This window comes from Ahaetulla prasina, chromosome 6 (assembly GCF_028640845.1).
Source record: "Ahaetulla prasina isolate Xishuangbanna chromosome 6, ASM2864084v1, whole genome shotgun sequence".
NCBI lineage: Eukaryota > Metazoa > Chordata > Lepidosauria > Squamata > Colubridae > Ahaetulla > Ahaetulla prasina.
In genome coordinates this window covers 47,281,913-47,303,334 of record NC_080544.1, presented here as the reverse complement: position 1 = coordinate 47,303,334, position 21,422 = coordinate 47,281,913, and the positions used below count along the sequence as shown (strand labels likewise).

General features: G+C 37.4%; 1 protein-coding gene across 1 annotated transcript in view; it reads left to right on the top strand.

Annotated features, from left to right (window-relative positions):
* WDR11 (WD repeat domain 11) overlaps positions 1-21,422 on the top strand; it is a 66,518-nt gene that overhangs the window by 25,537 nt on the left and 19,559 nt on the right. Inside the window, exons 10-19 of the mRNA XM_058187917.1 lie at positions 328-498; positions 2,868-2,952; positions 6,869-6,975; positions 8,763-8,838; positions 10,216-10,324; positions 10,612-10,736; positions 11,263-11,410; positions 12,941-13,047; positions 13,905-14,019; positions 14,777-14,948. Coding sequence (XP_058043900.1) covers positions 328-498; positions 2,868-2,952; positions 6,869-6,975; positions 8,763-8,838; positions 10,216-10,324; positions 10,612-10,736; positions 11,263-11,410; positions 12,941-13,047; positions 13,905-14,019; positions 14,777-14,948 — 1,215 coding nt within the window. The remainder of the gene's footprint in view (positions 1-327; positions 499-2,867; positions 2,953-6,868; positions 6,976-8,762; positions 8,839-10,215; positions 10,325-10,611; positions 10,737-11,262; positions 11,411-12,940; positions 13,048-13,904; positions 14,020-14,776; positions 14,949-21,422) is intronic.

Genomic DNA, 21,422 nt, shown 5'->3' with positions numbered 1-21,422 from the left:
TTTAAATTAAAAAAATCCAATTTTTAATTTTTTTAAAATTGATTTTTATCCACCCTGCTGTGGCTTATGGTTGGGATAGGGTTTATATTACGATCATCCAAAAAAAATCATGCCATGGCTTATTTTCCAGTTGGGTCTTATTTTCAGAGAAACACAGTATGTATGTATATGTGTATACATGTACACATACCCATATATACACATGCACACCCTCACACATTAATTGCACGTGCGTGCGCGCATGCACACACACACACACACACACACACACACACACAGAGTTGCATAATATCAGAAACAACTTCTGTTTTTTGTTCTATTATAAAGGTGCGCTGTCTACCGAAGATCAGGCAAAAAGTTACTGTTTGCAAGAAGTGCATTTGAAGTTCATTTTAACAGGACTCCTTTCAGGACTTCCTTTGCCTCCATTTGCTATTCGCATGTGTCCACCTCTTACCACCAAAAATATTAAGCAATATCAGCCCCTGCTTGCTGTGGGTAAGTATTTTTTAAGCAGTAAAGTTCAGTGTACTGTTCAGTTTGACTATGAAATAATAGGTTAGTAAAAGGTTTATTATTATAACAGTACAGTTTCAGAAGATATTTTTATAGAAAATAGCATGTCACTAAACTTCTGTAATCCTAATTTTTTAAGTAAACGCTGCTTTCAAAATTTCATGAAAATATAATCTTACTTCCCCTTGATTGTAGGTTTTTCTGCCTCATGTTTTAGAAATTGCAAGTACTAACATATTTTTCAGACTATAAACCACTAAAAATGTAATGTTTTAAAATGAATCTGATCAATTATCTCTTTAATGTTTGCTATAAAACACTGCCTCAGAATGATGTGCTTATGTTTGGCTATATTTTCCTAAAAATATTATTTGTCACCCAATAAGAATTCTCTAGGTCACATATAAAAATACTTACATGCTATAGAATTGTTGTCATAGATAAAATTTTATATAATTGAACAAATACTTAAAATAGCCTGTTAAAATTCAAATGTCTAAGAAGAATTTTATAGAAACTAAAATCCAATATAACAGTTTATAAAGTAACATAATTTAAGAGAACTGTGAACATCTATCAAGGGAATGTAGGGAAAGGGCCTCTGGTGGCGCAACAGGCTAATGCAGCCTATTATTAACAGCAACTGCTTGCAATATTGCAGGTTCAAGTCCCACCAGGCCCAAGGTTGACTCAGCCTTCCATCCTTTATAAGGTAGGTAAAATGAGGACCCAGATTGTTGGGGGGCAATAAGTTGACTTTGTATATAGTATACAAATGGATGAAGACTATTGCTTGACATAGTGTAAGCCGCCCTGAGTCTTCGGAGAAGGGCGGGATATAAATGCAAAAAAAAAAAAATGTGAAGCAAGAATATTGTGTAATAAGAAAGAAGAGAAGTCTGGATAGTGGACATTGCAGTATCTGAACACACCAGAATAGAACTGGAGAAAATTACAAAATACAAATGCCTCCAATTAGAAGTGCAATGACTTTCACAAAAGAAAGCAAAGATAATACCAATAGTAATAGACACCTTGAGTGCAATTCCAAAGCATATTCGACACCGCTTGAAAATATGACATTGACAAAATCACTATCAGTCAATTGCAAAAGGCAGCTTTACTTGAAACAGCTTACATCCTGAGATGTTACCTCTAACGTCATCAAAGAACAACATCTGCCTATCTCAGGACCTTGGGAAGGACTCAATAGATGGATAAAAATGCCAAATGGAGTCTAAACAACTGGCTGGCTGTGTGAAAAGATTGGCTAGGTGGATAAAAATACCAAATCCATCTAAAATCTGTCTGACTGTTTGAAGAACCATAATAATAATTCAAACGATATCTGCCTGTCCCAGGTCCTTGGGAAGGACTTGACAGGTGAATTAAAATGCCAGATAGATACAGATTAACAGAGTTGGAAGCTAGTCCAACCCCCCGCCCAAGCAGACCCTACACCATTTTTGACAGATGGCAGTCCAATCTCTTCTTGAAAGCCCCCAGTGATGAAGCTCCCACAACATCTGAAGGCAATCTTTTCCACTGGTTGATTGCCCTCACTGTCAGAAATGTTCTCCTGATTTCCAACTTGAATCTCTCCTTGTTTAGTTTCCATCCATTATTCCTTGTCTGGTCCAATCCAATCCAAACATCTGGATGACTGTGACAAATTATAATAAATAAGATAAAATATAAGATATGATATAAAAATTTGATTGCACAAGCTATAATTAAAAATATCAACAATAATAATTAATGCCACATGAAATTCTCTGGAATGGCACTTCAGAATTCAGAGTCAGTGCTAAACAGGTTTATTTAAAGCTGTATGATGAGCTGATTATTTTCCCAGTATTACCATCTGATTCCTATGATCCCTATCGATGGACCCATACAATGAAGTTTCTTCTTACGCAGGTTAAAGAAAACATTTACTCTGATTACTCTGTATCATGTTAAAGAAGCCTCTGTTTATAAATAAGGAGAATTTATCTTCTGTAATAGTGTGTCAGAAAGTTCAAAATCCACCAATTGCCTTCAATAAACTATTCATCTTCCTGAAAAAATAGATTGTCTTTATCTGTGAATACTTTCCTGATCCTTGATTAAGTAGAAATTTTGAGTGTTAAGGATGTCTCTTTCCTCAGCAGCCATCCATATAGAGGGTTTACATCAACTTTGTAAACTCACATTGCTAATTTGCTGTGGATAATAGCCTACATGTTCATTGTTGCTGTAGAAGAATCAGGAAAATTAATTCAACAGACTCATTTTAAGTCACAAAATTGAATGTAAAACATAAATATAAATTGTTATTTTTATATATAATGAAAAATGATTCTTTGCAGGAACAAGCAATGGGTCGGTCTTGGTGTATAATCTTACTAGTGGATACCTATATAAAGAATTAAGCATTCATTCCTGTGAAGTCAAGTGAGTTACTTTTAATTGTTGTTGATCCAAGAAGAGGTTGGGGAAGAAAATAAAATATTAAATGCAAACATTTAACTTTTTCTGAGATGATATTCCTTTGGTAAAATAATGTTACTTCCATAAATAGAATCTAGATTGGTTGTAAATATGGTTTTGCATAGTAAATATTTGAATTCGTAACTACTACGCATACCTGAACATAAAGTTTGCTTTTTTTAGTACATTTAGTACATTGCAATATAGACAGACCTGCCTGGTTCAAATAAGATTAAAACCATTTGTGAGACGGAGTATTTTAAGTTGTTCCTTATTAAAAAAAAAAAGCCGTGTTCCCAATAGCTAGCAGAATTTGGGATCAGGAATAGAAGATCACACAGAGTTTGGGAGAAAAAAGACTACTTAACATAGCCCTTTGTTTTTTTTTCCTGTAGGACAAAATAGAGTACCTATTTATTTTTTTTTCATTTAAAAGGATAGATCAGGACTATCCATCAAACTGACAAACTGAGATAACTTTCTAGTTCTGGTTGAGGTTTTTGAGACCATAATAATAAATGTTACAACTTAAATAAGATCTGAATTTTTCCTTCCTGCTTTCCATCCTTCCTAATCCTTTCTTGATTTGTGCATTAATCTTACTGCATGTTTCTGCTCCTAGAGGTTTTTCTGGCTGAAGTCCAATGTCAGATAAGCAGCCTAAAGCCATGCAAAATTATTTAAATCGCTTTTTCTCCCAGCTTATCAGATTTGGGACTCCCCATAATCTTTCAGTTTTATGTTATTTTCTAAATATGACAGTGATAAATATTGTTTTGGACATCTGTACCTGTGCAGAGATATTGCAGTTTGTTCCAACATTTTTAAAGCTTTAAGTAAGTCTGAAAGCGTTTCATCTAATACATGACACTTATGTGTTGTTGTTGTTAGTTGCGAAGTCGTGTCCGACCCATCGCGACCCCATGGACAACTTATCTGTAGCACATGGCAAACTAAATCAGAGTTTGCCTTATTTAAGTACTAAGGATGACAAAACTGCAAGAAGTAGATGAAAACTTAATATGTACTTTGTTGCCTAGAACACATAGATGATTCCTATGTATTGTATCAGTGGTGGGTTGCTACCAGTTCGCACTGTATCGGGCGAACCGGCAGCGGCAGGAGGCTCCGCCCACCCAGACACTTATGCGTATGCACAGAAGCGCTGCACGCACACACACATGAGCGAACCAGTAGTGATGGGATTTGGAACCTGCCCCTGTACTGTATGTATCTCATATTTTAACTAGTGAGTTGTTTATGAGCTCAGTGCTAAGGAGGGGGAAAGAAAGGACTAGAACACAACTTCTCCAACAGCCCATATCCAGATAAGCAGAGATTAACACCAGACAAAACTATCAGGCTGAAAACAATTCCCTGATCAAGAAACTGCCAAAGTGAAAACTACACCCTCACCAAAACTGACAGAGCAAGCTACCTAAACAGGGAACAAATTCCACACTTACCGGTATTGTCACTGATGATATTACCTAGCTCGGTAATGAAACAACCAAGCTCAGAAATAAATATATATAGATGATTTCCGTTGCTCATAGAGGTCACTGGGGAAAGTAGCCGTTCTGTGTTGCTTTCAAGTTTTACATAATTTCTGTTCTCTGCCATCTTCTAATTGTTATTGACATTGCATGTTGGATATTCAAATGCTGTTTGCAGCATCCCACAGTCACATGTTCTGGTTTTTAATGTTTTTGTCCGTTTCTGGTATTCTGGTGTCTGGCAAAAAATGCCCATTTGATAAAATGGATTTGCTGAATGATTACCACGTTTGCATTGCATTTGCTTAGTGATTGCGGCAAAAACTAGTAAAATCAGGGATTGTTATGTGGTGACCCACTTAACAACTGCAATGACTTACAACTGTGATTCTAGGCTCAATTATTGTCCTAGATTGAGGACTACCTTTATTAAAATGACACAATTTTGGGCTGATGGATAAATATAACAAAGAATTTGATTTCTTCATTGTTTCTTTACTGCAGCTAGAAAGGAACTCATGAAATAGATTGCATTGAATTATTCAGAGATTTTAAAGCTCGGGGACTCCATATTTCTGTTCTATAAATCCACTGCAAAGGCTATTAATAAAGTTCATGAGTGTTATATTTTAAGTAGAGTTGTAATCTATAAAACAAGTGTAGCATTATCCTTAATTGCATTAAACGTCCATTTTTATGCCAGTGTACTTGAAATTTGGAGATTGAAAATTGACTGCTTCCGAACACTTCTAATATAACCGGAATACTTATCGTGATACAAAGCTTCAAATTTAGTTTTTGTATTCTCCATTTACATGAAAATACAGATTTGTGTTCAGTGGTACATGCTGCATGTTTAGTTTTTAATCATATTAAATCTATAGGCCTTTGAAAAAAGGGTATACAGAACTTGCTGAATATTGTTGCCTTCAGGAGATCTTGAATAACTTTGCAGCTAACATTTTTTAATTTACTAGAAATAGTCATTTTTTTTCAAAATTGTACATGAATTACAACATTTATTTTTGCAAGAAAATTATTCATGAACTATATTTATTTTTGCAAGAAAATTATACATATGCATATGATAGTTTGCTTCCATCCATGTATTTATCTATAGATTTATATTATTGAGACTTCTTGTTTTAATGGAAAATATATACCACGGTATATGTAAAGTAACATTAATAATCCTTGCCTTATATCTACTTATCATACTATATTCTTTAAATTATTGCTAAGTTAGCTGCTGTGTTACTGCTAGTAATAACGCAGCTTATTTAAAGGAAAATAGTGTAATTATTTAGTATCAATCCAGTGGTTTTACAACATTTTTAAATATTCTCTATTCTCAATTTATACAGAACAATTTTAAAGTAATGGGAGTTCTTTTTTTTACTTGGAATTTTGAACTAATTTTTAATGACCTTTTGGAGTTAAACTGTTGAAAATATTCTGTGTTACTGTTACTCACATAACTTTTGTATAAATATTTTTGTATGGTGAATCCATGACATGGTAAGATTTTTTTTTTCATTTCAAGGGAAACATTGAATGTCGTAAAGTATATTTACTCCCCCCTCCAATGCATATTGAGTATTTTTGTTCCTTGTCCCATAAAATTATACTATTTCCTATACTTAGAAATGCCTATATAATATACTTCAATATTATTCCTTTATAGAAATAGTCATTTTTTCAAAATTGTACATGAATTACAACATTTATTTTTGCAAGAAAATTATTCATGAACTATATTTATTTTTGCAAGAAAATTATACATATGCATATGATAGTTTGCTTCCATCCATGTATTTATCTATAGATTTATATTATTGAGACTTCTTGTTTTAATGGAAAATATATACCACGGTATATGTAAAGTAACATTAATAATCCTTGCCTTATATCTACTTATCATACTATATTCTTTAAATTATTGCTAAGTTAGCTGCTGTGTTACTGCTAGTAATAACGCAGCTTATTTAAAGGAAAATAGTGTAATTATTTAGTATCAATCCAGTGGTTTTACAACATTTTTAAATATTATCTATTCTCAATTTATACAGAACAATTTTAAAGTAATGGGAGTTCTTTTTTTTACTTGGAATTTTGAATTAATTTTTAATGACCTTTTGGAATTAAACTGTTGAAAATATTCTATATTACTGTTACATAACTTTTGTATAAATATTTTTCTATGGTGAATCCATGACATGGTAAGATTTTTTTTTTCATTTCAAGGGAAACATTGAATGTCGTAAAGTATATTTACTCTCCCTCCAATGCATATTGAGTATTTTTGCTCCTTGTCCCATAAAATTATACTATTTCCTATACTTAGAAATGCTTATATAATATACTTCGATATTATTCCTTTATAGGGGTATTGAATGGACAGGCTTGAATGGCTTCCTTTCATTTGCTACATCTACACCTAATAATTTGGGATTAGTGAGAAACGAATTGCAAATGGTTGATCTTCCCACAGGTAAATTCTTTGCACAATATAATATTTGATAATAAGATAGAGGAATGTAGCTGTGCAGAGTGGATTTGTACTGAATTCTGTCTGATGGATTTAAAACATTACAATGGCAGAAATAGATGACAATGGCTAATGCATTTTAAAAAACAGATTAAAAATTCTAGATAACTATAGCTCAGCAAGTTCAGTATATTTTAAATTCATATTTTGTCTTCAAGACACAAGTTGGAAGATTTTGCCATTATCTGCAAAACTGTTGAACACTGTTTACATGAAAAGCATTATGGCTTCCTCTGAGAATACATTCAAAACTAATTTTAAAAGCTTGCTAGTTCAGTACTTCTTAGACTTAATAAATATATTGTTAAAACATTATTATATTTTAAATACCCAATTCTTCTTTGTGCATATTAGCGTTGATGCTGTAGCTTCTGCTCGACTGATAACAGTGGGAGATATAAAGATGTTTCCATATGTGGATGCACATATGGAAATGCATAATTACTTGGACCTTTAAAATGTTTGATTTGCTCAGTGCATTCACCACTTGTCTTTGCGTCTAAATTAGGATTCAGACCTTGATCTTATGCTTAAATGATGTGACTTTTTCACTATGCCACAATGGTTTTCATATACTAATAGCTTGGCCCTACATTGATATAGTTCCTTTCATTTTTATTTTTTTTTAAGAAGCAAGAAGCAAATACTAAGAAATGTCACTTTATATTCACCAAAGCTTTCAAATGGATTAAGTTTTAAATTCATTTGGATGATTTTTAAATTTACAGTATTTGGCTGGAATTTAATTTTCTTCCAACACAGTAACTGCTGTGTTGTATGTTGATCTCACTAATTAGAGAAAACTGCTACCAAAAGAAAGTACAGTTTTAGAAACGTGATGAAATAGAAACTGGCATTATATTTTCTGATAGATCTGTTCCACAATATTTCAAACATTATATTATTATATTATGTATCTTATATTATGTATATTTTATATTATATAATACTGGTAGGAAAGAAAGATGGACATAAAAAGGATAATTCTAGTTTGGTGTATCCATTTTTTCATAAATAAGCATGGGAGAATCATACAGTTATTGGTGTATGAACTAGTGGCTATTAATATTGAATTCTCTGCAAAACATTCTGAAAGAATGATTGAAACTCATTGTAAATTGGGATATATAGATATCAGTGAGAACAAGAGGTTGCTCTTCAGTATGATGAATGTAATGGATGCAGCAACATTTACTGTAAATGAAGAGAAGCTCTGCTTGCTGTCTGGGTCATCTTTAGATCATAATGTAACTTTTTGCAGAAATTATTATGTCATGAGTCTATAACAAAATAGCTTGTGTGAATAAGACACTTAAGAAACTTTCAGCACTGGGAACTGATTGAATCAATATAATTAGAATAGAGCCGGAAGGAACCTTGGAGGTGTTCTATTCCATCCCCTGCTCAAGCTGGAGACCCTATATCATTTCAGACAAGTGGCTGTCCACCTGTCTGGATTGAACAGATAGGATTAGTCCAAGATCACAGAGAAAGTGTTTGCATATTATAATTTACACTGAGCTTTTAAAATTGGGAATAAAGTAAATGTGAAAAATGGGATGGCTTAGAGCCAAAAGTTTAGCAATATTTCATGTTCACTAATTCAGTTTGGGGGTTATTTATAGTACAGAAAACAATGTTATGGAACTTAAAATAAGAATTTGAAAGATAGGCCACAACAGGTTTGCTTGTGTTGGATAGTTTACATATGTTGTGCATATTCTTCCTAGGTAGGAGCATTGCCTTTCGTGGTGAGCGAGGCAACGATGAACCAGCAATTGAAATGATAAAGGTGTCCCACTTGAAGTAAGCAGGTCTCTGTAGTGAGTTATGTAAGATTCTTTTAGAAATTTACTCTAATTATTTATGTTTATATAGAATTTATTGTTTAACCTCTTTGAATGGATTTATTTCAAGCAAATAAATTTGAATGTTCAAGTGAAAAACTGGTGCACTGTCTATCATTCACATACTGAGTGGTTTGTTGGTGAAGAGCATATAGAATTATTATTCTTATTCTTCTATTCCCCTTTCTTTAGAACACGGGTGTCAAATTCGTGGCCCGTGGGCCAGATGCGTCACGCAATGGCCACGCCCACTCCTGTTTTAGCAAAGGGGTGGGAAATCACAATATGTCACATGACAATGTGATGAGGCAAGTTTGACATCCCTACTTTAGAGCCATTTCCTATTGCTTTCTGCAATAATATGACAGTAAATATGTTCTATTTCAAAGCACCATATTTTTCGGAATATAAGACACACGTTTTTCCCTCCTAAAAGAGGCTGAAAATATGGGTGCATCTTATACTCTGAATGTATTCCTGGCTGCAGAGATTGCCAACGACAATGGCTTCTTGTTTCGGGCTCCATGCATCACATTTTCAGCCTCCAAACACTCTGCTTGAGAGCCCTTCAAGGCTGCGGGGATTGTCAAAGCACATCACCGCCTGAAAACATGATGCATTTGGAGGCTGAAAAGGCGATGCACAGTGTCCAGAATGGCTACCCGGAACAGCTGCTACTTTCGCTTACCCCTTCCACGTTTTGCCTGCTTTAGTCACTGGAGCTCCCTCTGACAATCATCTGTGCTTTTGAAGCTGATGCTAGCCGGATGAATACTGGTAGGCAGATTTTTTTTTTCCTATTTTCCTCCCTAAAAACTAAGACGCGTCTTATACTCTGGTGCATCTTATATTCTGAAAAAATACGGTAATACTAGAATTTATCCAGAAATATATGCCTTGTTTTCTTCATTTCCCATGTTAACATGTATTAGATGTTAGGATTTTGTAAATTGTTTTTCATAAATGCTATACTATTGTTAATTTCATTTCTTTAAAGAAGTAAATTTAAGCTTCTTTAGGCCTTTATCAGCAAAGTCATAGGATTTAGTTATTAGGAGCAATGTTGTGTTGGTAAATTGTTTATCTTAATTAGCTTACAACCTACTTAAAATCACCTCTGGGCAGCTCCAAATCAAAAACTATTAGAATTACTTATATAAGGATATAAATATATATACAAATTATATTTGCATAATAAATATATAAGTTACTTATATAAAGCCCTTAAATAGATATTCAAGGACAGTAAATAAAACAAGATGAAGTACAATCATATTTGCTATGAAATTTTCTTATGTGTTTCTTACCTTGGTTCTCCCCCACCCCCCAATTTTAGGCAGTATTTGGCAGTTGTTTTCAAAGATAAGCCTTTGGAATTATGGGATATCAGGACATGTACTCTTCTCAGAGAAATGTCTAAAAACTTCCCTACAATTACTGCTTTGGTAAGATAGAAATTTTATCTAGCTTTTCATATGTATGTATGTATGTATGTATGTATGTATGTATGTATGTATATGTTAGCTATTCTTGTATGAATTGAAGTTTGGTTGAAGAATTCTTAAAATCCATTTGGATAAATACATACATTATTTTCTTTTTGGAATTCAGTTTATTAGAAAAACTGCAGTAGTGACTTGTATAGTATTCATTTTTTTATCCAAATACATTTGAGTGAGATTTGTATTGATAAAACTTTATATGTGGAAAGTTCTGGGTTTTCTTCTCTTAGGAATGGTCCCCTTCTCATAATCTGAAGAGTTTAAGAAAAAAGCAGCTCGCAGCCCGTGAGGCGATGGCGAGGCAAACAGTGGTATCAGATACAGAGCAGAGCAGTCTGGAGTCTTCAATGATCAGGTATCAATAGCAGTCTAAATAAAAATTCATATTAAGTATTTGTCAGAGAGGATTATTCCCCATTAGCATTTCTAGCATTTCACTAGTTCTGGACTATGAAAATAAAAAGTTTAGCTGGACTGTAATTTAAATCAGCTATCAACTTGATAATGTTGCAGCATTTGGACAGCAACAGAAATAATTAAATGTTAAAATGCGTTGTACAGTGCTGCAGTAAAATACATCCTTTGTTTATTTCATATAAAGGGACAATTTAATATTGAAATACAATTTTATCAATCCACTTTTTTAAAAAAAATTACGGATTGTATTTGATATATTTTTACTTATTTTTTTCAAATAAATATGGTTGCCTATCATATGATAGTCCTTAGTGGCTTACAGCAATAGTAATATAATTTTTCTTTATGATAAATTGCTTAATACATGATTACTTTCCTGTGATGTATATTTTAAGCATTTGTGCATATGCACCCATATTACAGATGTAGACTAAATGAAACACTCACTGCTTTCTCTTTTAAAGCTTGTTGCAGGAAGCAGAGAGTAAATCTGAATTAAGTCAGAATATTTCTGCTCGGGAGCACTTTGTTTTTACAGATACTGATGGACAAGTTTATCACTTGACAGTGGAAGGAAATTCAGTCAAAGACAGTGCAAGAATTCCTCCTGATGTAAGTTCATTGCTGAATGTCTGTTTTCAATAGTTCTAGATTTACTAAAAAGTTTGAAGTAAATGTAATGAAAGTTCCTACTTTCTTTACCTCCTGTCTACCTACTGATGAAAGAGAAAATGAAGGAAAGTTTTGCAGTATCTTCTTTTTGACACACAAATAAAAATAATTCAGCTTTCCATAAATTTGTTTTAGTTTGCCCATTACAGTCATACTACAGAGTGTGGCTTCAATTCCTGTTACACAATCTTGAAAGTAAATCTGAATTTCTGCTCTAAGTAATCTAGAAAGGTTGCATCATTGGGCAATCTGATACTGTGGGTACATTCACTTTATTACATCAGTTACACTTATTTTGTCAATTCCAAGTTCATAGAATCTCACTGAGTGCAATAGCTCAGCAGTTAAAGATGCTTAGGTTGTCTGCCTGAAAGCTGACGGCCTGGGTTCAAGACCCAAGCGCCATGCAATGGGTTGAGCTCCTGTTCCTGCCTTAGCTTCTGCCCACCTAGCAATTTGAAAGCATGCAAATGCAAGTAGATAAATAGGTACCACTTCGATGGGAAGGTAACAGCATTCCTTGTGCCTTTGGCCTAAAGTCATGCTGGCCACATGACCACGGAATTTTTTTTTTGACAACTCTGGCTCCGTCAGCCGAGAAACGGAGATGAGCACCCTAGAGTTGGACACGAGTGGACAAGGAAAGCTTTACCTTTAAAATCTCACTACAGTTCTCTAACATGTATTTGTGTTGTATCAAATGCATCTGAGATTCATAGATAATGTTTAACTTGAATTACTGCCTCATGCTACTCTTAAAAGTGCAATTGCTTGTCCATACATTTCCCTGGCCAGTTATGTATATTAATAAATTGATTAAAATTCCATTGTTGGGATTAAATTAATGTTATTAAATGATTATCCAATTTACTTATATATTTAAATAATGATGGGTGTGTAAGAGACAACTGCCTCCTTAAGTTTATGTACCATATTTTTCGGAGTATAAGACGCACCTTTTTCCTACCTAAAAGGGGGTGAAAATTTGGGTGTGTCTTATACACCAAATGTAGCCCCTCCCACCCACTGGCTCCCATCCTTTGGCCTCTGCCTCCCAACAATTTACCTTCTTGCAGCAAGCAGCAGGAAGAAACAGCCCATTTCAGCTTCAGCACAGCATAATTAGCACAAGTCCTGACCCTCAGCTGTTTCAGGCTGCAGAGATTGCCATTGCCTATTGCTGCGGGGGCCTCTGCTGCTTGCTGCAAGGAGGTAAATTGCTGGGAGCAGATTTTTTTTTTCTTAGTTTCAAGCTATTCTGAAAACAAAATGAAAGTAAAGCAGGCTGTTTCTGTAACGAGGCAAAATTGCTGGGAGGCAGAGGCAGATTTCATTTTTTTGTTTTCCTCACCAAAAAAGGTACCGGTGGGTGCGTCTTATAGTCTGGTGCATCTTATACTCTGAAAAATACAGTATATTTCAAATTACTATTTTGTTGATTTTTAATCTTTGCTTTTTAAATTTTTGTAGGGAAGTATGGGCAGTATTACATGCATTGCCTGGAAAGGTGATACCTTAGTTCTGGGAGATGTTGATGGCAATTTGAACTTCTGGGATTTAAAAGCTAGAGTATCCAGGTAATTTGCTTAAAATTCTATAAACACAAAATCATAAATGATTTGTATCTTGTGACTGACTTCTTGATGGTGATCTACATATTACAGGTCTCTTTGACTTACAACTATTTGTTTATTGTTAATTCAAAGTTACGACAACACTAAAAAACAACAACTAATGACCGGTCCTCCCACTTACGAACATCAAGGCATCCCCACATTCGTGTAATCACAAATCGTGTAATCTGGGCTTGGCAACTGGCATATATTTATGATTGTTGCAGCATTCTAGGGTCATAATGGGTCATCCCATTAGCAATCTTCTTAGCCAGCTTCTGACAAGCAAAGTCAATGGGAGATTAATCATATCCATCTAGATGGTGAGGGTTATAATATAACAGTAACAGAGTTGGAAGGGATCTTGGAGGTCATCTAGTCCAACCCCCTGCTCACGCAAGAGACTTATATTAGGTATTCAAACTGCTGAACTGCTGACCTTTCTGATTGACAAGCTCAGCATCTTAGCCAGTGAGCCACCTACCATGTTTCCCTGAAAATAAGACCCTGTCTTATATTTTTTAAAACCCTGAAATAACCCTGAAATAAGCCCTTATTGCCATGCGTTCAAAAGCCCGACTGGGCTTATTATCAGGGGATGTTTTATTTTGGGGAAAACAGGGTAGTTGTTAAAGTCAAAGCCTAGGCACTTTACAGCTTTTGGATATCCCTGACTGGCCTGCAACAGCAGTGGTAGGAGTGGGATCAACAGCAGTCCCTCCATAACTGTCCCAGTTTCTTATATGGCCCCTTGGAAAAATAAATTTCCCACCCCTGATATAAGCAATTTTCCCATCTGTTCCTTGTTTATCTTCTGCCAGGGGCATTCCCACCCACCGAGGCTGGGTGAGGAAGATACGCTTTGCTCCTGGGAAAGGAAACCAAAAGCTGATAGCAATATACAATGATGGGGCTGAAGTTTGGGATACAAAGGAGGTAAGGCATCAAGTCAGCTGATTTTTCTTCTATATAGTAAAAATAATTTTTAATTAACTAAAACACATAGATGTTACTTAAGACAATTAAGGCCTTCTTTAATTAAATAAACCTATTGATTACATGTAGAAATCAAATTAGAGATAGTATATTAATATTCAAGTTATTATAACATTCTTTCCAGTGGATAAAGTGCTGGAGACCCAAATTCAGTTCGCAATTAAAGGTTGTTGTGGAGAAAAATAAAATGAATCAATGTAAGTTTCTTTGGACTCCTGCAGAATAAACCAATGAACTCAATTAATCACAAGAAATAGAGGGTATTTTTGCAATATTTCATTTATTTAGCATATGGCATCCGCAGAGGTCACGCAGTCACTGACATAAAAATTTAGTTTAATTTGTTAGCATAACACACACACACACACACACACACACACACACACACGTTATATATATATATGTTAAAAAAAGGGAATACATGAAAAAAACACATCACTATCTGAAATATAAGATATTCTTTCACTATGAAAGAAGAAAATATTACAGGGTTTTTGTGATTTTTTTTAATAGTAGATGTTTCAGATAAGCTGAGTTATAGAGATGAAATAAAAGTCCATAAATTATAAAGCAGAAATTAATACTAGTAATTAATTTGTATATAGAATAATTAGCAATCCATGAAATTCTTTTTGGTTTATGTTTACATGAAGTACCCAAGAAACATTTTAAAGCTAAGATTTTCTGCATCCTTTAGGTCCAGATGGTAAGCAGTTTAAGGAGTGGCAGAAATGTCAGTTTCCGTGTGCTTGATGTTGACTGGTGCACATCAGATAAAGTGATCTTAGCTTCAGATGATGGTTGTATCAGAGTGCTAGAAATGACAATGAAACCTGCATGTTTTAGAATGGATGAACAAGAATTGTCAGGTAAGGTTAAGGTGCAGTCTATCCCCACCTGCCCTCCCCTTTTGTTTTGGTAGAATTGCGTTGTACAGTATTGCTGTAGTAAAACGGAAATGTTTCGGCCAGTATTGGAATGAGGCAGAGATATTTTATTTATAGATATGGCATAAATTTCACATTGTAGGTGTAAGAACTGAGATGACCTACACGATAAGAACCAATGTGGAGTTGCAAAGAAAACTCAGAATTGTAGACATAGAGTACATGAATTGTAAAGCCTGTTTTTTAAATTTTACTTTTAGTCCAGGAGATAATTTTTTTAAAAAAAGAAGTTTTTTTAGCCAGTCCCCAGGCTCACAAGCTAAATAAATCATAATTTCAAAGAGTGCATTTGTTTCCAGCTCTTGCTCACAAAATATTGACTGAAAAAAAGTCATATTATATATTCATTGTCAGGGTTCCAAGGAACATCCCCAACGAAACAAAGCTCTGAGGCTTGAGGTTCCTCAGAGTTCCAACTTATTAGAATCATGTTGGCACAGCTGGGAAAACCCGAATCTGAAAGCTTCCAGGTTTTCCACACCCAGTTGACAGTTCACAGCCTTGCTCCACACCCACAAGTTCATCAACTCTTCACACACAGTTGGATACAATCTTCAGGCAGTCTCAATCAGACGCAGGATGTCCTGACATACGGAATGTTTTTATGACTAACTTTCTACCGCTCCAACAACAACTCCCTCTCAACTTCCCCAGCTAAAATACGTGGCAGTTAAGAAGCAAAAAAGCAAATTGTCTTCCAAAACTGACATTCAAATTGGGATATAAAGATCCCAATTTGCAAATGGAAAATCATGGTTTACACGCTCTTGATCTTCTTTCTTTCCCTAAACTCATGGGGAACTCACAATCTGCCTGATACTGCTGTATTCCTATTCTCAGCATCCCTAGCAGCATGGCTGATCATGATAATGGATGCTGCAGGTGGTAGTTCAGCACTTTCCGAGTCATAATTCTCTCTACACTGGTTGCATTCTTTGCAGTACCTTGCATGCCATTCTGGAGAATCCATTAGTTTTGCAGTAAGAAAAAAAAGAAATTATTGTGTAATTCAGTGCAATCCCATGGGATTATGCTTCAGATGGGCAATTTATTAAGGCATAAATTGTTGTGCACAAAGTACTTGGTCACAGTAAAACAAAGAACCTGAATGCACAGTTGCCATCAAATTGTTTGCCTGAATCTTTGGGGAAAACTTATGTATCACATTTTTTTTATTTAACAAAAGCAAGGAATTATCATTTCCTAACGTGAACATTTACTTTTGAACATGAATTTAGTAATTAATGTGTTGTTCAATAAAAAAAGACTCAAAATTCTTTACAAATATAAAAATAAAATTTAGAGGATTACACAGATAATAACTTCTTTCGTTTCACATCTATTACATTCAATATTTACTTCCTGGAAAATAGGTGTATAATAATAATAATAATAATAATAATAATAATAATAATAATAATAATGTTTTAATTTGTATACCGCCCTTCTCCCGAAGGACTCAGGGCGGTGAACAGGCAAATAAAATACAAACAGAAACATACACAATAATTAAAACAACCCTTAAAAAACTGATTCAAATTTGCCAGAAAATTTAAAATAACATTACACCCCATAAAATTACAGAAATTTAAAACCCATCAAAATTCACTTAAAATTTAAAATCAGGCCAGTCCAGCCATACGAAATAAATAGGTTTTAAGTTCGCGGCGAAAGGTCCTAAGGTCAGGTAGTTGTCGAAGCCTGAGCGAAGCTCGTTCCACAGGGTAGGAGCCCCCACAGAGAAGGCCCTCCCCCTGGGGGCCGCCAGTCGACACTGTTTGGCTGATGGCACCCTAAGGAGTCCCTCTCTGTGGGAATGCACCAGACGCTGGGAGATAGAGGCCGGCAGTAGACGGTCCCGTAAGTAGCCCGGTTCTAAGCCATGGAGCGCTTTAAAGGTGGTAACCAATACCTTGAAGCGCACCCGGAAAACAAAGGTAGCCAGTGCAGTCTGCGCAGGATAGGTGTTACGTGGGAGCTCCGAACCACTCCCTCAATAACCCGCGCAGCCGCATTCTGGACTAGCTGAAGTCTCTGGGTGCTCTTCAAGGGGAGCCCCATGTAGAGAGCATTGCAGTAATCCAGATGAGAGGTAACGAGAGCATGAGTGACCGTGCATAGGGCATCCCGGTCCAGGAAGGGACGCAACTGGCGGATCAAGCGAACCTGATAAAAAGCTCTCCTGGAGACGGTCGTGAAATGATCTTCAAAGGACAACTGACCATCCAGGAGCACGCCCAAGTTGCGTACCTTCTACATCGGGGCCAATGACTCGCCCCCGATAGACAGCCGCATATGCAGCTGACTGTACCGAGGTGCCGGCATCCACAGCCACTCCGTCTTGGAGGGATTAAGTTTGAGCCTGTTCCTCCCCATCCAGACCCGTACGGCTTCCAAACACCGGGACAGCACTTCGACAGCTTTGCTGGGGTGGCCCGGGGTGGAAAAGTACAGCTGAGTGTCATCAGCATACAGTTGGTACCTCACCCCAAAGCCATTGATGATCTCACCCAGCGGCTTCATATAGATGTTGAACAGGAGGAGTGAGAGAATCGATCCCTGCGGCACCCCACACATGAGGCACCTCGGAGTCGATCTCTGCCCCCCTGTCAACACCGTCTTCGTCCGGTCAGAGAGGTAGGAGGAGAACCACCAATAAACGGTGCCTCCCACTCCCAACCCCTCCAGGATACCATGGTCGATGGTATCAAAAGCCGCTGAGAGGTCTAATAGGACCAGGGCAGAGGAATAACCCTTATCCCTGGCCCTCCAGAGATCATCCACCAGCACGACCAAAGCTGTCTCCGTACTGTATCTGGGCCGAAAGCCGGACTGGAACGGGTCTAGATAGACAGCTTCATCCAGATACTGAGGTAGCTGACATGTCACCGCACTCTCTACAACCTTCGCCGTAAAGCGAAGATTGGAGACTGGCCGGTAATTCCCTAAAACAGCTGGGTCCAGGGAAGGCTTCTTGAGCAGAGGTCTCACCACCGCCTCTTCCAAGGCAGTGGGAAAGACCCCCTCCCGCAAAGAAGCATTTGTAATCCCCCGGAGCCAGCCTCGTGTCACCTCCTGTGTAGCCAGTACCAACCAGGAGGGGCATGGATCCAGTAAACATGTGGTGGCATTCAGCCTACCCAACAACCTGTCCATGTCCTCGGAAGTCACAGGGTCAAAATCATCCCAAACCACCTCAACAAGACGGGTCTCGGAACTCTCGCCTGGATCTACCCGATTTTGATCCAATCCATCCCGAAGCTGAACGATTTTATCGTATAGATAACCGTTAAACTCCTCAGCACGTCCTTGTAGGGGGTCCTCCCGTCCCTCCTGTTGAAGGAGAGAACGAGTCACCCGAAACAGAGCGGCTGGGCGGTTATCTGCCGACGCAATGAGGGAGGAAACGTAGGAACGTTTCGCATCCCTCAATGCCACTAGGTAGGTCCTGCTATAGGACCTAACTAGTGTCCGGTCGGCCTCAGAACGGCTAGATCTCCAAACACTCTCTAGGCGTCTTCTCCGGCGTTTCATCTCCCTCAGCTCCTCGGAGAACCAAGGAGCTGGTTGAGACCGACGCCGGGTCAGAGGCCGCAAAGGCACGACACGGTCTGTTCTGTTTCCCTTCCCCCAATACTCCCAGCAAAGAGTCCGTCAGAGGCCTTCCTTTTTTTCCCCTTTTATTTACATAGATACATGTCCTGGCCACGTCTACCCACGGGCCTGCCAAGTTTCTGGAGATAACGAGGAAATTATAGATAAGGCCAGAATTACTCACGAATATATTCTTTCCTCCATTGAAATAGTTAGCTCGCGCCAATTCATTAGCTCGCGCCAACTCATTACTTTGTCCAAGACAAAAAACCAGGAAGTCCCGCCTCCTATTTATAGTCTCTGCAGATGTCACTGCATGACAATTATGACTTGGCTTTGTCCCAACTCTTCCGCTGCTGCGCACGGCGATTACGTCTACGTGACCTTGCATCGCTCCAAAACTGTTCTTGGGGCGTTGCCAAATCAGAAGGAGGCTCCATGGAATTAGGCTGTGCGGCCTCCCCTCCCTTTGAGTGGGTGCCAGGGAGGGAAAGGGCTCAAGAGAAGCAGGGCTGGCCAGGTCTTCTCCCTCACTTTCTGAATCATCCGAGTCCAGGAGTCCGGGTCCAGGAACCTGGGTCACAACACGGTCCAAAGCTCCAGCCGCGGCCTGTTCCCAGGCCGCAACTAGTTCTTCAGTCGTGTCATGGGCCAGGTTCTCACGAAACGGCCCAAGCTCCATCAGGAACCTCTCCGGGTCCATCAGGCGCCTGGGACAGAACCAACGCATTGGTTCCATCTCCCTGCGGTGGTGGGTAGCGGTCAGAAAGTCTAGACGAAGGAGAAAATGATCTGACCATGACAAAGGTTCGACAACTAAATCATTTAAAACCAGATCATTCAACCACTGGCCAGAGATAAAAATCAAGTCTAGGGTGCCTCCCCCGACGTGGGTAGGGCCGTCAATTAATTGAATCAGGTCCATGGCCGTCATGGAAGCCATGAACTCCCGAGCCGCCGAGGATGCCACGCCGGTTGATGGCAAATTGAAATCCCCCATGACCAACAGTCTAGGGGTTTCAACTGCCAACCCGGCCAGCAACTCCAACAGCTCAGGCAGGGCTGTTGTCACGTAGCATGGAGTCAGGTACGTGATCAGCAAGCCCACCTGAGTCCTACGACCCCACTTCACATAGAGGGATTCACACCCAGCTATCTGAGGCACAGTGGTCTGCCTCGGCTCAAGACTCTCCTTAATAATAACCGCCACCCCTACCCTGGGCCCTCGGCTGATGGAATACTCGGAAACCTAGTGGGCACATCTCCACTAGGGGAACCCCCCCTTCGGTGCCCAACCAGGTTTCCGTAATGCCCATAACGTCCGCGGTCCCTTCCTGAATTAGATCTGAAATCAGGGGGGCTTTATTAACCACGGACCTGGTATTACATAACATCAGCCGAAGGCCCAAGTCCCGAGTACTCTGGCCACTCGGGTCACGGGAAAATCCTGGGGGGCCGGAGCACGCAATCGCTCATAAGCAGCGAGAGCGAACCCCTGAAACCTGATGTGCCCCCCCTTCTGTCATATCTGCCTCTCCCACTTACCGTATTAATAGCTCGACCCTGACAAGCTGGAAGAAATATAAAATATTTTTATTCTTTATACTTCTAACTGTAAAATTTTTATCAATGCAGTCATTCAAATTACAAAAGGGTGTATAATGTTTTACTTTAAAATAAACTCTAGTTTTCTATTTAGTACAGAAAGATAATTTAATCTATAATTTCTGCAAAAATTTTACCTGCAGTCTGTAAATCTAAAATATTGCTTTCTGCTTTTTACTCTGCCATTTGATTACCAGAGTGTTGAATACATAAATTACATCTATTGTTCAGAGGCTCACTCATATCCGGACATTTTAATATTAAAATGTTTAATTTATTGCCAGATATTTTTGTGAAATTTTATATTATCTATGTAGGAAGATTTTTCCCTTTCCATGTGATAAAATCACTAGTTCTGCTTTACCGTATGACTGTATGATTGATTTTTATCTTTACTGCTGAAAAAAAACAGGACAGGAAATCCAGTGGCTTGTTAACCTACTCCACATGAGTCTAGAATTTTGTAAAAAGTTAATGGCATTGACTGCTTAACTGAAATAATAGGTGGCACTAAAAAAGATTTTCTCATAATTGATATAAAGTAATACAACCAAATGATTCTAGTCTCCTGTTTTGATGGCAAAAATTGAAAGATTTAAGTGTAGAAAACAATAGGAACTCTGAAATCAAACGAACAAGAAATCATCCTTTTCCACTTCATTTTCACCTCAAGTTCACAAGAGTAATGCTGACTGAGGCATGAAATCGTTTTTCCAAATTTGTTAAAACCCATGTAGGAAACAATTGTTTTCAGTTGCATGTTACTTTTTGCCTCCTGCATGAATAACAAACTCCCACCTTTGTTTAACTTCTGTGAAATATAGATTCGTGCTGTTTGCAGATGCTTTCTTCCTAATAATAGAGACTTGATTTTTTTTTGTTCCTTCTTTGAAAGCAGTAATTTGCATACCTGGCAGGCATGAAGCTAAAAACAGTATTTATCTGTCAGTGCAAATGCAACTAAACATAACCTGCATTGCCTTTTCAGCCCTAATTATGTGTTTAGTAACTGTTTCTTTTCCCAACATCTTCCCACATCATCCTTCTAATTTCAGTCAATAATAATGGAACAGAAAAAGTCTATGCAATTAAATAGGTTATACTGATTTAAACAAAAACAGAAATAGATTAAGTCATGAAATTGTCTTCTGAATAGTGAAATATTTTATATAATCCTCAGTGGGAAAATTTGAAATG